The 18,658-nt window shown below is 40.1% G+C and overlaps 1 protein-coding gene across 7 annotated transcripts in view; it reads right to left on the bottom strand.

Annotated features, from left to right (window-relative positions):
- Window positions 1-18,658, bottom strand: part of RALGAPB (Ral GTPase activating protein non-catalytic subunit beta) — a 107,218-nt gene that overhangs the window by 15,542 nt on the left and 73,018 nt on the right. For all 7 annotated transcript variants that reach the window (XM_036824626.1, XM_036824624.1, XM_036824623.1 and 4 more), the window contains 5 exons: window positions 12,855-13,042; window positions 10,419-10,525; window positions 8,704-8,856; window positions 6,023-6,232; window positions 643-801 (listed from right to left, as the gene is read on the bottom strand). In XM_036824626.1, the coding sequence (XP_036680521.1) occupies window positions 643-801; window positions 6,023-6,232; window positions 8,704-8,856; window positions 10,419-10,525; window positions 12,855-13,042 (817 nt within the window). The remainder of the gene's footprint in view (window positions 1-642; window positions 802-6,022; window positions 6,233-8,703; window positions 8,857-10,418; window positions 10,526-12,854; window positions 13,043-18,658) is intronic.

The following is an 18,658-nucleotide window of genomic DNA, read 5'->3' on the forward strand; positions in this document are numbered from 1 at the left end:
TATCAGATCAGCAGAGATAAGATCCTGGAATTACTACTTTTAAAAGCTCTCCCAAGTAACTTTTGATGCAGCCAGTCCATAGATCACTGATGTAGTTCATACAATGTTAATCAACGGCAAGACCATCTGGAGGCCTAATAAAGGTAAAATATGTGGTGTGTTACGTCGAATACTTCTCAATCCACTGGGCATCGTTGCCAGGCCATTATCTCTTAAACATATCATCTCTTAAACACATCATCTCCTTAGAAGTGTACCTGTTTAGTTCACCCATGTCCCTTCATGTTCTTCTAAGTGCCAGGAAACTGATTTGACAGCCAGTTCTCCTTTTCTTCCAATTAAAAATTTTTTTCAGAAGTGAAACTTTAAAATAAACAACTTGAAAATTTAGTCAAGATGCAATAAGTAAGCCAAATTCAACTCGCAGGCCACTGGCTGGCAGCTGGAAATTAATCTAAATCTTCCCTGTGGCTAGGGAAGGCAGGTCTCAGCCATTCTAAAGGAGGCCTCAGAGAATCTTATTGTTTTCTAGTCACACTCAGTCCCTAGAAAGCTAAGGAAACTCAACCGGTGTAAGAATTACCTCAAGGGTTTATAAAATTTACAGCATAAAAATTTACCCCCAAAATCCAGAAATCTTACCTCCTGGTTTGTTTTCTGACCTGGCTTCATATAGAAAATAAAAACTGTGTCGAAGGGACGACATGGCAAGAGATCCAGATACCCAATGTCATCAAAAAATCCAGGTATCATGGAGTCAAGTGCAATAAGGTGAGGAGGTAGACGACTATTTGCAGGTTCCTATCGCCAAAGGAAGAAACGAGAAATTATTATCTCTCTTCATCATTCTAATTATAAAAGCAATACTTGCTCATGTTTTAATAAACATTAAGTTAAAAAAAAATTATAAAGTGGCAGCAATAAGCACAACTATAATCCCAAACTACAGAAACTATTTAACATGCTTGTGTACTTCCTTCCAGTTCTCTTATTTGCCTTTTTCTGTTGAAAGACAGTTGAAATCTTAATATGTATATAATTTAAAATCCTATTTTCTCTATAAAATATCAAGCTTTCTAGAAAAAATTTTTATATGTATTTTATTCTTATTCATTGCCCGTGTTAATGCAAAATGGTACAGCCATGCTGGGAGGCAATTTGGCAGTTTCTTGCAAAGCTAAACATAGTCTTACCATACAGTGAAGCAATTACATAACTTGGTATTTTCCCATACGAATTAAAAACATGTCTACACAAAAACCTGCACACAAATGTTTACAGCAGCTTTATTCATAATGGCCAAAACTTGCAAGCAACCAAGGTGTCTTTCTGTAGGTGAATGGATACGTAGACTGTGATACATCCACACAATGGAATATTATTCAATGATAAAAAGAAATGTGCTATCAAGTCACAAAAAGACATGGAGGAAACTTAAATGCATATTGCTAAGTGAAAGAAGCCAATCTGAAGAGGCTACATAGTATATGATTCCAACTATATGACATTCTGGAAAAGGAAAAACTGTGGAGACAGTAAAAAATCAGGGGTTGGGTGGGGGAAGGAGGAGGAAATATGTCTAAGAAGATTACACTGGACTTTTAGGGCAGTGAAACTATTCTGTATAATGCTATAATGATGGACACATGTCATTACGCATTTGTCAAAACCCACAGAATTGTACAACACAGAGTGAACTCTAATGTAAACTATGGACTTCAGTTAATAATCCATCCCATACTGGTTCATCACTTGTTACAGATGTGCCACAACGATGCAAGATGTTACAATACGAGAAACTATGTGTGTGGAGGAAGAGAGGTTATATGGGAGGTCTCTCTACTTTCTACTCAATTGTTCTGCAAATCTAAAACTGCTTTAAAAAATAGTCTATTAATTTTTTAAGGCATTTTTTGTTTTGTTTCCCCCCATCCCTTATCTTCTTTGAGACCCTGATCTTGCCCAGCAGGTTGGGCCATCCACGATATTTTTCAGGAAAGCATCCCCCAGAGATGGCAAGGATTACTCTCTTCTACAATAGCAAGGATCGTGAGCCTGGTCTTCTAGTCCATTATGTAACATTCCTAACAGGGGTTGAGGCAACACCCTATCATCAAAAACATTACTATTTTTGCAGTCAAACAGAAGAGTATTCACACTATGAAATAAGTTAAGACTACAAATAGCCTCACATCAATTCAGGTCAGATTTTTCCACTAAGTGAATTTTATACAAACATACAAAAGAACTTCTAGTTTTCATTTTTCACTTTGAAATCATGGATAAGGAACTGTAGACCTGCAGCATGCTATGATACACTTTATAGGACAAAGGCTCCTCATTCTTTCTTTTTTAAATAAGCTATCTCATCAGCTTGTTCTTCTGGATGATCTTCTGATTCAGGAACATAACATGCGTATGTTTTATATCTCTTAACTCTTAATAACTTCATTTAAAATTTTTCCCTCTAGGTCTGTGTTTTAATACATTTTCTTAGAATAACTTTTGTCAATATCGCAGTTGTAACTGAGGTATTTTGGCATCATATTTCTAACTGGATATTAGAGCCACAGTCATTAATATCTGTACTTTGTGTGTAGTGATCTTAATTCTCATTTACTTTAAACATTCTATTGATTCTCTTATGGCTGTCTAATTAGAAATCATATTATCTGGGAACTGTCTTTTCCTTTCTAATGGTTTTTTTCCTCTTATTTAGTTTCTTTTAATATTTCACTGACTTTCCTGGTTTTGATACTATACTGTAGTTATGTAAGATGTTACCCATTGGGCGAACCTCCCTGCACATTTTAAAAAAAATTTTCTGTTAATCTATAATTATTTAAAAATTAAAATAGGGACTTCCCTGGTGGTGCAGTGGTTAAGAATTCGCCTGGGGCTTCCCTGGTGGCGCAGTGGTTGAGAATCTGCCTGCCAATGCAGGGGACACGGGTTCGAGCCCTGGTCTGGGAAGATCCCACATGCCGCGGAGCAAATGGGCCCGTGAGCCACAACTACTGAGCCTGCGCGTCTGGAGCCTGTGCTCCGCAACAAGAGAGGCCGTGATAGTGAGAGGCCCGCACACCACGATGAAGAGTGGCCCCCGTTTGCCGCAACTAGAGAAAGCCCTCACACAGAAACGAAGACCCAACACAGCCAAAAATAAAATAAATAAATAAATAAATAAATAATTTTTTAAAAAAGAGTTACTTCTTCTCCAGTTATTAAAAAAAAAAAAAAAAAGAATTCGCCTGCATATGCAGGGGAGACGGGTTCAATCCCTGGTCCGGGAAGACCCCACATGCCACGGAGCAACTAAGCCCACTCGCTGCAACTACTGAGCCCATGTGCCTCAACTACTGAAGCCTGCGTGCTCTAGGGCCCGCATGCCACAACTACTGAGCCCGCGTGCTGCAACAACTGAAGCCCATGTGCCTAGAGCCCGTGCTCTGCAACAAGAGAAGCCACCGCAATGAGAAACCCGCGCACCTCAACGAAGAGTAGCCCCCACTCGCCACAACTAGAAAAAGCCCACGTGCAGCAATGAAGACTCAACACAGCCAAAAAAAAATTTTTTTTTAAATTAAAAATAAAATAAAAATAACTTTCCATTAACTAAAAAACTCTCAGTGTTAAACAGTGGCCAAGGTAGATATCCTTTACCTCTGATTTTTAACAAAGGGTGGTTCTAGTTTCCTCATTCCCCATCTCGTTTCCTAAAGAGGCTGCCATTTACTGAGATCTACATTACTGGCCGTGGCTAAGTTTTTGGTTTTTTGTTTATTCATTTTTTAAAAATCAGACTGAATATTATTCTACTGAATACTGACTGTTTTATTGACTGATCTGCTAAAATAGGATCAAATTATTTTCTTAATAACTTTACTAATATTTACTAATAACTGACTCTCCTTGAGTTCCTAGGATAAACCTTACTTGGTTGTAGAAGTTAATTTGTTTAACACACTGCTGAATTCAGTTTTACTAGCATTCTCCTTAACACTTTTGCACATATATTCATAAGTAAAGACTGGTTTATAGCTTTTTCATATGTGTGTGCTGGCCGGTTTAAGTTATTAGAGATAAGCTAAGATTCATAAAATAAATCAGTTTACTTTCTGACTTTTTCCTATGTTCTGTCTCTCTTTTTTTTTTTTTAATATTTATTTGGCTGTGCTGGGTCTTAGTTGCAGCATGCGGGATCTTCATCGCAGCATGCAGGCTCTTAGTTGCGGCATGCGGGCTCTTAGTTGTGGCATGTGGGATCTAATTGCCGGGATCGAACCTGGGCCCCCTGCATTGGAAGTGCAGAGTCTTAACCACTGGACCACCAGGGAAGTCCCTTTTTCCTATGTTCTGAACCAGGTGAGAAAGCATGAGAATTATTTCCTTGAAAGCTTAAAAATTTCAAGCAGAATAGATAACATGAAAGGAAAACTGCAATCTCAGAGACAGGGCTGTTAAGGCTCTTCTTGTCTCCCTTCAGTCCACAGAATGTAATATTTTCTTCCAGTATATTTTTATTTACTGCTTCTACTCTGTTCAATTTTCTCCACTAGGAATACCACTAATCATTTGTAGACTGTATCTTTGTTCCTGGCCTTCCATAGTTACCGCTGTATTTCTCATTATTTTCCTCTTTCTGTTGTTTTCTTCTGTGTTTTAAGAGTTTTTTACTTTTTACTTTCCACCACTAACTCAATTTTCTACAACATAAAATATTTTTCATCTACATGCTGAAATCCAAACTCAGTCAGCAATGTTCCCCTCTGCTTTCCTTAAAAGTTAAATGGCCTTTAACCAAGTAGCTGCTGGAGAGTAAAGGCAGGGGGCAACTTATGCAATAAGCAACTTCTTGCCTGGCAATCTTCAGTTGTGCTTTTCAAAACAAACAGGCCTTAGTACAAACTCTAAATCCACATTCAGGGAAGCCATTTCACATTTTTGAGGCCCTGTTTCCACATCTGTGAAATAGAGATACCACTACTTTCCTTGTAAAATTGTTTTAATGGAATTAAGAATAATGACATTATTTACCTTACAGGCTGGTTGACTTTGTACTATGTACTACATGAAGCACCTGACACGATCATAATGAGATGGATACCCTTATCACCCCTATTTTATTTATCTATTTATTTATTTTTGGCTGCATTGGGTCTTCGTTGCTGTGCGCGAGCTTTCTCTAGTTGCGGCAAGCGGGGGCTACTCTTTGTTGCCGTGCGCGGGCTTTTCATTGCAGTGACTTCTCTTGTTGCGGAGCACGGGCTCTAGGTGCGCGGGTTTCAGTAGCTGTGGCTCGCAGGCTCAGCAGTTGCAGCGCACGAGCTCTAGAACGCAGGCTCAGTAGTTGTGGTGCAAGGGCTTAGTTGCTCCGTGGCATGTGGGATCCTCCAGACCAGGGCTCGAACCCGTGTCCCCTGCATTGGCAGGAGGATTCTTAACCACTGCACCACCAGGGAAGCCCACCCCTATTTTATAGATGAGGAACTAAGACTCAGAAAAGTTGGGCAACTTGCCCAAGATCACATAGCTGGCAAGTAGTGATGCCAGGACATAAACCTAGACAGTCTGATCTCAGGAACTGCACAACATAAGAAGTGCTTATACATGTTCCTTTTTAAAAGTGGCATAAAAGAGCAGAGTAAATTGTAGCCCATACTTTCAGTAATAAAGTTTACTGGGGAAGAGTTTTAACATTCTTTTCTCTAATTATCTATAGATTTCATTAATATGTGTGATATGAGTCCTACATTACCTAGGAAAATTCAGAGGTGCATATATTATTATATTATAAGCAGTCCCCTCAGACAGAACTCTAAATACATTCATGGGAAAACTGTTTTGGAGCTCATATTATAACCTACAGCATCACAGAATTTCATTTCCTTGTATGAAGGGTAAGGTTTTAAACAGTTTTTGGTTTTTAAAATTCCTTCTATCTTCATAAAAATGCTTTAGCTATCATCAGCTGATTGTTAATTTATGAATATATTTACTCATAAAAGTTTATAGAAATTACCTTCAATGCTTCTAAGGACAAAAATCCAAAGTGTGAAAGGAAAAGGCGTGCTGTTTGGAATTCCTGGGCAGGAGGTGGGGGCTTACAATCTGTAATCGGATCAGGAAAACTTCTCTTCTGCAATTCCTCCTCACTTTGTTGTTCAAGGTGTATTTCATAAGCAATCTGCTGGGCCATGCCATTCCTTAATTTTTCATGTCTCTCTTCTAACTGAAATAAACAGAACATTTCATTTTTTTGGAATTATCATAAAAGTAATAGAATTAATCTTAAGTTTTAAATGAAAATAAAGCTACAAGCAACAAAATAAATGAAGATAATTTTCAGTGATCAACACTGAGTTTCAATTCAGTACAACCAAGAGCATACAATCAAACAAATACATTACAAGGTTAAAACAAATACCCAAAACATGTCCCTACAGCCTCAAAAACTGCTCCTTCATCTCTTCGCTGTAAGTGAAACCACTCTGTCTCTGCTTCCCTTCACGGTGGCAAGACAGGGGGCAGAGCTGCTGCTCTCTGCCAGATCCCTGTCCATCTTCATCCTGCAGTGATCCCCTCATGTTTTGAAGTCCACAACCATATGCATTAGTTGCTATACTCTTGGAGTTATCTCTGCTTCCCTTCTGATCCATCCTATTTAAAATTCCATCCTCTGTGGTGAACAGCCTGGCTTATATTCCTACAATCTCCTCAACCTTCACAACTCTGGCCATCCATGACACACTTCGTACCTCAGATGTGCTGTACTTTCAAGAGCTACAATCCTGAAATTCCTTTCCTACAGCTCACCCATACCCCTACTCCCCCTTTACTATCACTGAGAGGCAAACAACCCCTCCCCATATTTCCCCAAGCCATTAGCATCCTTCTGGCTTCATCTACCTCCCAACCAAAACTAAATCCCCAAATGTGACATCTTAATACCCTCTTCTAAGCATATAACACGGCTATGTTGTTCCTTATTCTTCCTTATTCACCCAGCCAATCTCCACACCATTCAAATTTTTTACTTATGCCTCTGGATACCAAGGACTTTTGAAGAAAGTCAGCAGAGTGCATTAAGTAACTTCACTACAGATGATGCTACTTAAACCTAGCTGGGCTGCCTGGAAATTTTAAGAATCATCTTTGTTCCCCTATTTCATTGCTAAGAACTAAGATTAAAATTTACATAAGCTGGGCTTCCCTGGTGGCGCAGTGGTTGAGAATCTGCCTGCCAATTCAGGGGACACAGGTTCGAGTCCTGGTCTGGGAAGATCCCACATGCCGCAGAGCAACTGGGCCCGTGAGCCACAACTACTGAGCCTGCGTGTCTGGAGCGTGTGCTCCGCAACAAGAGAGGCCGCGATAGTGAGAGGCCGGCGCACCGCGATGAAGAGTGGCCCCCGCTCGCCGCAACTAGAGAAAGCCCTCGCACAGAAACGAAGACCCAACACAGCCAAAAATAAATAAATAAATAAATAAATCTATTAAAAAAAAAAAAAAAATTTACATAAGCTGCTTCAATTTTCCTCCTTTCCACCTCTAAATGTCTCTGAACCTTCACTGACCCTCTCCTCTCCTGTCTTACCAGAAGTGTCCCTTTTCTAGACTCAATCACAGACCCTTGACCCTACTGCCTCCAGGGCTTTACTCTGTTACTTATCACTTCCCCAGCCCACCTTACAGTGTTAGCAGGTGCAGACCCTTTTCCACTGGCTCCTTCCACCTCTAATTCTTCTTGAATTAATAAAAAGAAAGAAAAAGAAAAACTAGCCTTGCCTTTCCTTAGCTAAGGCTATTTCCTCACACTATTTTTCACTCTGTACCCTTCCCTTTACTGCTAACAGTAACAGTGTAGTTTATATTCACTGCCTTTTCTTTCCTCTTTAACCATTCATTCCCCAGACCCTTACACTTTAATACTCCTTTGAACTTGCTCTCAAAGGTCACCAACATTTCATGACAAAATCCAGGGGCCTCTTCTTAGTGCTCCTTCTCCTTGATCTCTCTAGCATTTGAAACTGCAGGCAGCCTCCACTCCTACCCTTATATTCTCTCATGCCCTGACATACCTGCCTTCCATTTCTTAAAATTCTTCTCTCTTGACCTAAGCGACCAATTACTTAATCTAGTTAAGTATCTAAATTAATATAAAACCAAATAAATTTTTCCCATTTTCCCAAACCTGTCCTCTTCCTAATGTCTATATTTCTATAAATGGCACTGTTATCTTTGTCACTCAAGCCTGAAATCTAAAGTTCTTCGGCTCTTTTCCTTCCCTCGTCAATCCAAGACTGTCTGGATCTACCTCTACAAGACATGCCATATATTTAAACTTCCACTATCAATGAGGTAGTCCTTCCCATCCCCTGCCTAGATTGTCATAACTGTCTCTGAATTGGGCTCCCTTCTCCAAATATCCTCCACTAGGATCTGATATCAGAACACTATTGAAACCACAGACCAGCCCAGGCAGCCCAGTGCCACCCCTCTATAAGATAAGTCCAGTTCCTTTCAATCAGCCACAATCTATATTTGTCTTACTACATGGTAACCTCCTGGATGACAAATACCCAGGTCATCTTATGAATCACCTCCAGGAATACCAAAGAAAGGCAGTATCTTGACGACAGAAGCTGTTGAAGAATGTTAATAGTCATTCTCTTAACAACAGCTGATAATAATTTATCTTACTTCTTCAGTGACGATTTCATGCAAATCTGGAATGCTCAGATCTGCTTTCACAAAAGGAATCTTGTCCACCTCTTCAGGAAATGGTCGATGTTTCACAGTATATTTAAATCCAACATCATTTTTAGGAACTGGACGAGGTTCAGGCACAAAAAGCTGTTAAAATAAAACAAATAACATTATCTTTATTACATTTGGGTGCCATCTGAAATGACATGTATTTCCTTGGTCTCTTAGATGCCTGTGTTTCCCTAGGATTGCATAACACAGAAATTCAGTAAGAATCTGCAAATACTACTGCTAATGGTAAAGGTACCAATGTACTCTATTTTATTTTTATAAAAATGTTCATCAAGTTATGACAGATTTTTGCGACTGATAAATGGGTTACGGACCTCCACGGCACCAGGCCTGAATCTTCCATATTCAGTGGTAAGCCAATAGGTAAGCCATTTCAGAGCTTAAGGCTCAAACTTCCTTCTTCCCTAAGGGCTCTCCAATCATTCCATATAATAAGGTACAAGTTTACATCCACTGGGCATCTCTAGACAGTGAGTTCAATAATTAGAACCTTAGCATGGCTTAATTGAAAAGATATGGCACCGAATCTAGGTCTTCATGGCGCCAAATCCCTGCTTTAATATATATTAGCTGTGACTTCCGTTTTCACACCTGAAAAATGGAAATAATCCACCACAAGACTGTCATAAGGATTAAACAAAAAAATATATGGCACATATTAAACTATCAATCAGTTTTAGTGCCTTTCCTGATCTCCTTCTTCCTCAGTCTTTAATGGCATTCAGTGGCTTATATAGTGCTGCTGACAGAATGTGATTGGCGTGACGCCACCAGGAGCAAATAGGGGTGTGCTCCTCACAGCGAACACATCTCATCTAACAGAGACATCTGGAATGTTCAATTGTTTTAGGCATTTGCTCCAATTTTGTGAGCGTCTCTCTTAAATGCTGGTAAAATTTTATTAAGTTATGTTTTAAAGAATTTTTAGTAACATAAGTAAAAGCTTACAGTGTGATAAGTGAAAAGAGCAGTATACAAAAATGACTAAAATTCTATTTAAGTGTTATGTACAGAAAGGAACAAAAAGATCGGAAGGAAATCCACTAAAATATTAACAGTGGCTATCTACTTCTGGAGAGTAAGAGTACAGGTGATTTAAAATTTCTTCTTTATTATCCGAATTTTCCAACTTTCTCCCGTGAGCAAATTTTATTCACATAATTACAACTGTCATAAAGAAAATAAACTGTGCCACCGCAAAGAAAGATTTCATTAAATTATACAGCACATTAAAAAATTATAGAGCTGTTGCCAGAGACATCAAGGCTCTGGCAAAATTTTTTTCATAATGGCATGTACCTAAATTTTATTATATTAAACACTGCATGAAAAAAATTCGGGCCACTGTTCAGAACAGTAGTTCTTAATCATAAGTGGATGTCAGGGTCACCCGGAAAGCTTTCTGAAAATACACCTGGCCTTGAAGACGTCTTTAAAGAGTATTTCAGTGGACCTGGAATTCTAGGCTGCTAAGATGGTTCTGATGTGAACTCACTGACTGAGAATCTGGCTAGGATCAAAAATATTTATCTGTGATTTTTGTTGTAATATTATTTAACCTTTAAATCACAACACACACAAACACGTGCACACACACACTCACTCCTAGTCACTTCCCTGTAACTTCTGATGGATACCTTCTGATTTGCTTTTGCTCCTCTGGGTAAAAGGCAAAGTTGTTGTGCCCAAGCAAGTCTTCCAGACATTCCCCGGACCAGCACAGTGACAGAGGGGAAAAAATCATCTAGAATAAAATGTTGATGGAAAAGTTTTTATTTCTAACAACATATAAAATACATCTATTGTCAATTTTAGAGCCTCTAATAATCAAAGCCCTAGCACAGTGCCTCCCTAACTTATATCCTTTGTGAACCATCTCTGTGGATTCTGCCATATTCAAGTACCGTTATTACTGTTTAAATTTAAACTTAAAATTTTTGAAGGAAATGATATATTTCTACCTTTAAAGGAAAACCATGAATTTTGGTGTGCTAATTATATATTTTTAAAACACATGTTTAAAAATACATAAAATAATGTTCACCGATGTATCAACCAACATCATCTCACATACCTCCAGCAATAAACATACACATTTTCAGGTAACACTATCCTAGCAAATACTCTTAACTTTCAGTGTTGGGAATGACCTAAGTGCAGAAGACAGGCTGGGTGCCTGCGGTGCTGATGTTACATTGTCCCATGCCTTTGTGCACCACGGCCCACCACAGGCAGGCACTGTTTCATCCCAACACAAGTTCAGGGGCAGGAAGAAGGGAGGTAAAGAACTCAGGATGGACTTCCTGAGTACCCAGATCCTTCTTCCTATTCCCTTCTTTTGTCTCTGGTGTAGGAGTCAAACTTGTTCAAACTTCTCTCTCTTACTTCTGTTATTAACTATTACAACGAACCATTAAAATATCCTGTACTTCTATAAAATCCCAATTGTTTATATTTTTGGTAGACTTCTAATGCAATGAAATTGCTTAGAATGAGAGTAATAGAAACCTAAAAAATCTGGAAAAGGGTTGACATTTACCCCTCAGGCCAGGAAACCTGGAGAGGATACTGGGATTTTATAGACTCTTTAGCAGGTGGCTTGGGAGTGGGAAACTGGAGGAATCATGAATAATTGGCACAAACCAGGGAAGAAAGTCAAGAAACACCCAGGTCTGAGGTAGAGAAGGATGAGGTGCCTTAAGAAGGAAAGACTTGGGACCAGTGCTTCTGGAGTTGGGCAACGATTAAAGCCTCCATCCACTTCATATTAAAGTCACTGTATCTTACCACAAGCGGAAGGAAACCTGTGATGGTATTCACTTGTCCCTGAACTACTGGGAAACGTCTCATTTCATTTTATGGATTTATGAGATCCTACCTATATATACTCAACAGAATTTGCATGGGACTCTAAGATCCTTTTCACATTTGCAAAAGTAAGAAGGTAAGTGTTTAATCACTGAGGAAATCCTATCACTGTGGGGCAACAATAACAAAGAGACAGTATGAGGTTCAGAAAATTTGGACTCTAGTCCTGGTCATACCATACACTTCTCAAGTAACCCTGGACAAGTCACATATCCTCTCTGAGCCCCAGTTTCTTAACCTGTAAATGAGGGAATTGCACGCTAGGTGATTCCCTGTATGCCCAACGATTCTGTAACCTTCACTTTCCTTTACCTTCCCAGCAATAAGGGTCTCTCTAAGAACATGCTTCCTTTACATACTGGCTGATTCCAATTACCATCAGAAAAAAATGTACTTTGAGTAGTCTGCGTTGCAGTGGTAATCGCACACCTTGAGATGGTTTATAATTGGGGGAAAGAGGGGAAGAAAACAGTGCATGTTTTGTCAATGGAAAATCACTGAAGAATTTTCAGGAGGGCACTGGCATGGTCAGATCTGCATTTGAGGATGAATGCAATGGTGGCAGCAAGTAGGATGGAGGTAACGGTAACAAATTTTGGAACTGGAAGGAGGAAGAATCAGATCAGGTAGGAAGCAACTGCAATAATCCAGGTAAGAAATAATAAAGTCCTGCATTTGGCTGTACTGGGAGGAATGCAGAGAAAAGAAGATTGCGAAGTCACTAGGGGGGTAGAAACTTGGAAACCAACTACATAAGGGAGTAACAGGAAGCAGCAGGCAAAGATGACTCCTCCAATTTCCAGCCTGTTTGGGTGGCACCAATAACTGAAAAAGAACAATGTGGAGTGAAGGGCAGGAAAGGAGAGGGGCAGGGTCCAAAGTTCAAGAAGGACGGAAGAGTAATAATGATTTTTATACACAGTAAACAACAGAAATATCCCACTAAAGTAAACTTTTTATAAAATTATGGAGCTCTTATCTAATAGATATAAAGAGCCTCTAAAAGATTCTATTTAATATGTATATTGCATTTTCTGACCCTCTATTTTTTAGTTGCTATTATCTCATCAGCTAGAAGGCTTTCTGACAAATGCAAAATTACTTAGAATTTGCAGTCTTTCCTTCCCCGATCCTGGAAACAGCTTGCTAATACTGATGAACATGTTGATTTAGCAGTGGAAAAAGCCCAAAGTGCTGAAACTTACTCTGTTCATTTCCAAGAGGTTGCTCCAGCATTGCCAGGATGACACTGTTATCCAAGACAAAGTACCGGAAACTATGCTTGTTTATGGTTGGCAGTCTGGAGTATTTAATCAAAGTGGTCTCATTCACCAGACTACAAGGAGAGGCAGGACCACTGGGTGAAGGAAATGCGCCAAGCAACTGCATAATACTACGGAGAATGCAAAAGATAACAGTTAATCCCCAAAGGGAAATCTTAAGTTCACCTCATGCATCAATCTGTCCTTCTGTTCTTTTGGATTTATTTGACCACAGCCACGTTTCCTCTTTGAGAGTCAGATTTACTCCCTGTGGCGGATGCTGTGGTGTACTGTCCAGATTTCCCTCTCCAAGACTGAAAGACCCAGTCCCCCAGATGCAGGGAGATGGTGGCCATCGCTTTCAGCTGAGTCCTGGAGAGGCCAATGAGAACCACTTCACTCAAGATCACAGCTTCCTCCTGGGACAGTTCTCGTCCAATGAACTGTTAATGCAGGGGTATAAAGTCCCAGCCCCCTGGCCCCAACATGAGAGAATCCTGAAGGGCCAGGCCAGCTCCAGAGCTCTTTGTTGCAAATGCATCACAGTTTGTCTTCCCTCTGCTCAATCCTACTTCCTTCATTCCCTCATAAGGGTTGATCCTGAGAGCACTTTCCAATAAACTTCCTGCAAGCAAATTTCTCTCTCTCGAAGTCTGCTACCCAGGGAACCTGACTAATCATACTTCCAAATCATGAAGCTCCTAAAGATATATTTTAAAAAATGTGTGTGCTCCAGGTTTCAGGATAATGCTAAAGCATTCTAGACCTAGAAAAGGATCCAAAGATCAGCCAAGCCCCCTCAATTTTTCAGACGGGGAAACCCAGGCTCAGAAGAGATAAGTGATCATCAAGAGACCAGAAACCAGGGCCTACTGCCTTCTCACTGTGTGGCCATGAATAGATAACATCATTTTACAGATAAGGAACTTGATGCACTAGTAGTTACATCTCACAGAACCACTGTAATGATTAAATGAGAATATATAAGAAAAAATGCTTTATAAACTGGAATTCAACTGATCAAGTCTTACCATTCTGAAATGTTTATATCCACAGAGATTACTGCATACCTTCAATGCATAATAGTAATAACTTACATATACCACTTACCATGTGCCAGGCACTGGGTCTAAGTACTTTACACATTTTATTTAGTTATCATAACAACCCTATGAGATAGGTATCATTATTATTACCATTTTATAATTAAGAAACTGAAACACAGAAAGAATCTTGTTAAGAAAACTTAAAGATTTTATCTTGTGGTCCTAATATCACCTGATCCTTCATATGTAACTCATTTGAAAATTAGTATTCCCCAACACCATTGCAATCCTCTCCCTTTCTCTTTCATTCTAATGCTTGAAACCCAAATCTCTCTGATAATAGAAGGCAACACTGCTCAACAGATACTTTCCTTCCATTTTCTCTCCTCCTAGGAGGACTATCTAAGAATTTCAAGGACCAGGAGAATTTCATGATGAGTTCAGACCTAAGGATTTATGGAAAACCAAGAGACGAGTAATGGGAAAATATGGGTTTTCTAATATGGGACAGAGATGGTTGTCACAAAGCATATGGACCATGTGAGCTTATGTTCCATGCAAGATTCTAAGACATTATCAAATAGGTTGCTGGCAAGGGTACAGGTCACACCAGCCTAACCACATTTTCTCTTCTTGATGATTACTAGACTGGAAAGGCAGAGAAATATCTCTGAAATCAAGACATGCAAGTATTTGGCAGTGTATCATTATAAACTTATAGACAAGATTTAAAAACCTCTGTGAACCTGAAGGGAAACCTCTTATCATGTGCTTTGTGAGTCTTTCTCTGTTCAATATATATATATATATTTTAAAGAACTAACCATTTACTTATTTTTTTGGCCACGCCGTGTGGCACGCAGGATCTTCCCCTACCGACCAGGGATAGAACCTGTGCCCCCTGCAATGGAAGCGGAGTCTTAACCACTGGACCACCAGGGAAGTCCCTGTTCAATATTTTTCTCAGTATCTATGATTAGGACACACAGGGCAGGCTCATTAAATCTGCAGTTGGGGACTTCCCTGGTGGCACAGTGGCTAAGAATCCGCCTACCAATGCAGGGGACATGGGTTCGAGCCCTAGTCCAGGAAGATCCTACCTGCCGCAGAGCAACTAAGCCCGTGCGCCACAACTACTGAGCCTGTGCTCTACAGCCCACGAGCCACAACTACTGAGCCCGCTCGCCTAGAGCCTGTGCTCTGCAACAAGAGAAGCCACCGTAATGAGAAGCCTGCGCACCACAACGAAGAGTAGCCCCCGCTCGCTGCAACTAAAAGAAAGCCAGCACACAGCAACAAAGACCGAACACAGCCAAAAATAAATAATAAATAAATAAATAAATTTTAAAATAATAAATAAATAAAATAAATCTGCAGTTGACCAAAAGTTGAGCTGCAGAGTTAATATATCAGAGTAAGAGCTGGGATCCAAAAGAATCTTAAAAGATTAATAATAATGAGGTAAATCTTACATAAAGAAATTTCAAGTTTAAATGTAAAACTCTGTACATTACATATTACATCCAAATACCCCCCCAAAAATAAGTATAGGATGAGAAAGACAAAAGGTAAATGCGTTAAAAAAAGCCTCTTAGGGCTTCCCTGGTGGCGCAGTGGTTGGGAGTCTGCCTGCTAATGCGGGGGACACGGGTTCGAGCCCTGGTCTGGGAGGATCCCACATGCCGCGGAGTGGCTGGGCCCGTGAGCCACAGCTGCTGAGCCTGCGCGTCTGGAGCCTGTGCCCCGCAACGAGAGGGGCTGCGATAGTGAAAGGCCCGCGCACCGCGATGAAGAGCGGTCCCCGCACCGCGATGAAGAGTGGCCCCCGCTTGCCGCAACTGGAGAAAGCCCTCGCACGAACCGAAGACCCAACACAGCCATAAATAAATAAATAAATAAATAAAGTAGCTATAAAACAAAGCTTTCTTAAAAAAAAAAAAAAAAAAAAAAAAGCCTCTTAGATTTTAGTTGACTTAGTACAAATCACCAGGTTCTCAAAAACCCAATGCAGTCTCTAAGTACACTTTAATGAAAATATAATATTCTACAATTTAAAGGTCACTGACCTTTAAAGAGGTACACAGCCAAACCTGCGCCATTGAAAGGAAAAAGATGAGGATGATAAAGGCACTCTAAATCCCTGTCATATGAGAAACAGTTGAAGGTACTGGCAGAAATCAATCAGAAAGAACATGAGCATTGTCTTCGGACATCACCACTCCTCGGAAAAAAGGGTTTCATTATTAAAAGTCTGAATCAGAACCAATGGGTAGAAGTTAAAGCGGGAGAGATTTCAGCTCAGTGTAAACTTCAAGGTTTTAACAATTAAAATGAAATGGGCAAACTTGGGGGTTAAAGTATCCCAAAATTAGAGGCTAAATAACTTGCTAAATAAGTCTTAAAGGTGACTAAGCAGAGGGGCCGCTGAAATGTCTTCCAAGAGTCCTAATGTATATTATACAACAAGGGGAAAAACACCAACCAGCTGATCTGCATTCCGTAACTATCTCCTGTGTGCTCAGCACTGTGAAGGGTGTGAAGAGGGAAATGTGGCCTTTACCCAGGTTGGGGAGGTAACACTAGCATGTTATCAAATATAACCAGGTGTGATCATGACACTGTAGAATTCATGCAGTGTGGTAAGGTCAGACTAATTGAGCACAGAGGTGTGGAAAAGAAGCAGAATGACCAAAGAAGGTCCATGGAAGTAGTGGATTTGATGTGAGCACCGAACAATGGAGGATGTGGCCAAGAGGAGAAGTGGGAAGTCCTGAAACCCAGGGGAAGTATACAGACAGGTATGAACATGTGCACTTCACGGCCACAAGTGGCCTGCCAGCTGTAGCAGAAGGGATGTGCTGGGAAAGATCAGACAGTTTGAGTGGGGGACTCAAGGAGGGCCTTGAAAACGAGACCAAAAATTTCACACCATATGGCAGTAAACAGCAATCTATTCAGTTTTCAATCACTCAAGCAGCAGAATAAGCACAGTACCTGATGAGTTCAGCAACAGAATGCAAAATGAAAAGTGTGAGAGACTGAAAACAGGGAAATCAGGCAAGAAGTGATAAGGGCCTGGACTGGGAATGCTATCTGAGGTCAGAGCAAATGGAGGAAATACTTTCAAAAGTAAAGTCTATTGGACTCAGTCACTGGCTTCATATGGGGAATAACAGATAAAGCAGAGATAAATCAGAAAATGAGTCAAAGTTTTGTGTTTGCATAACTGGAAAACAGCAATGATACTGACATAAAGCTGTAATTGTGAGGGAACAGAGAAAACGTGATTTGGATATGTTTCATGATGACTCTTCAGGGCCCTCTTCAAGACTTAAAACTGAAGATGCCTTTTGTAGAGCTGCCAGCAGAGATAAGACAGATGAGCCACCTGGATAACTGCTGGCTAGTCCTGGAAGCATCCCAGGACTCTCTACTTATTCCGAGCTCATATCCAATCCTCACTGCCAATCATATTCTCAATGGAATGTCCCATCCAGCCTAGGACGGAGCAAACTTATTTTTATATAATGCAGAGTCCCAGTGAGAAATGTCCTTCCCCCTTTCTCCATATTCCTTACTCTTCAAGGTACACACATCAAGTCTTAGTTTTTTAATAATGCTTTTAAGTCCGCCCCAGCCCACACATGGTCTTCTCTCTGGAATTTTATTATCTCTAGTACTCAATCGCGTTTTTCTAATTTTCTAGTTATTAGCCAAACCTCCACAAAGTCAATGAAAGTCCATCATTAGCATAGTGAGCAGGACTGAACTAAAGCAAGCGCGCTTCTAAAACTTTACTGAATGACCTAAGCCCGTGAGGAACTGAAATAAACCCAACTTTATTGTGCACACTTTACTGTGAAGCTTTCAACGGGTCACAGAACTCAGAAAAGATTCTGGGATCTTGGTAAGGGCTGATTTACATACAAATCTACTAGCTGTCTTACCTACCACTTTACCAAGAAGACCAAGATGAGCCAACCCAGACTGACTTGACATTCCTCCTTCCTGTTTTTATGTTGTTCTGGGGTCTCATCCACATTTACCCTTTCATAAGCCTCATCTTTCCATCTGTACCAATTCCACCTAATCTTCTCCACCTACCTCTTCCTTTCAGTTGATAAACTGCCTTTCTTCCCTCTTTCTACTCTGCTCACTAACTGGCCAAACACACTCTTTCAATTCTCTAATACTTTTTCAAGATACCAACCTGTCTCTGTCCCTTCACTACCAAACTGCTCGACACAGGAGTCTTCTCTTGCTGCCTAACCACCCTGCAACCTGACTTACAGCTCAAACTTTATCCATTCTCTAAGTGTCAGGTCAATGTCATTTTCCTTAGGAATCTTATTTTGATTTCCCCGAATCTGGAAGTATTCATTTCCTCCTTCCAACACCCCGGCATTTCATTTGTACCTCTTCTCTTGGAGCATTTAATCTAACTAGCATATAGATATTTGTGTTCACATCTTATCTTCCCTACTGGACAAGAAGCTTTGTGAGGGTGATAACTGAATCTGATTTATCTTTACAATCCTATTACCAGTTCATAAGAGGAAGTTTATAAATCTTGCTGAATGAACCTATAACATGTAATATAAATGGTATAGCAGAGAATACAAACCACTGAGCTGGCAAGTAGGAGACCTAATGGTGTGACCACGGACATACCCTGTCTCTGGACTCAGCCATCAAAGTGAG

Source organism: Balaenoptera musculus, chromosome 15 (assembly GCF_009873245.2).
Source record: "Balaenoptera musculus isolate JJ_BM4_2016_0621 chromosome 15, mBalMus1.pri.v3, whole genome shotgun sequence".
Classification (NCBI taxonomy): Eukaryota; Metazoa; Chordata; class Mammalia; order Artiodactyla; family Balaenopteridae; genus Balaenoptera; species Balaenoptera musculus.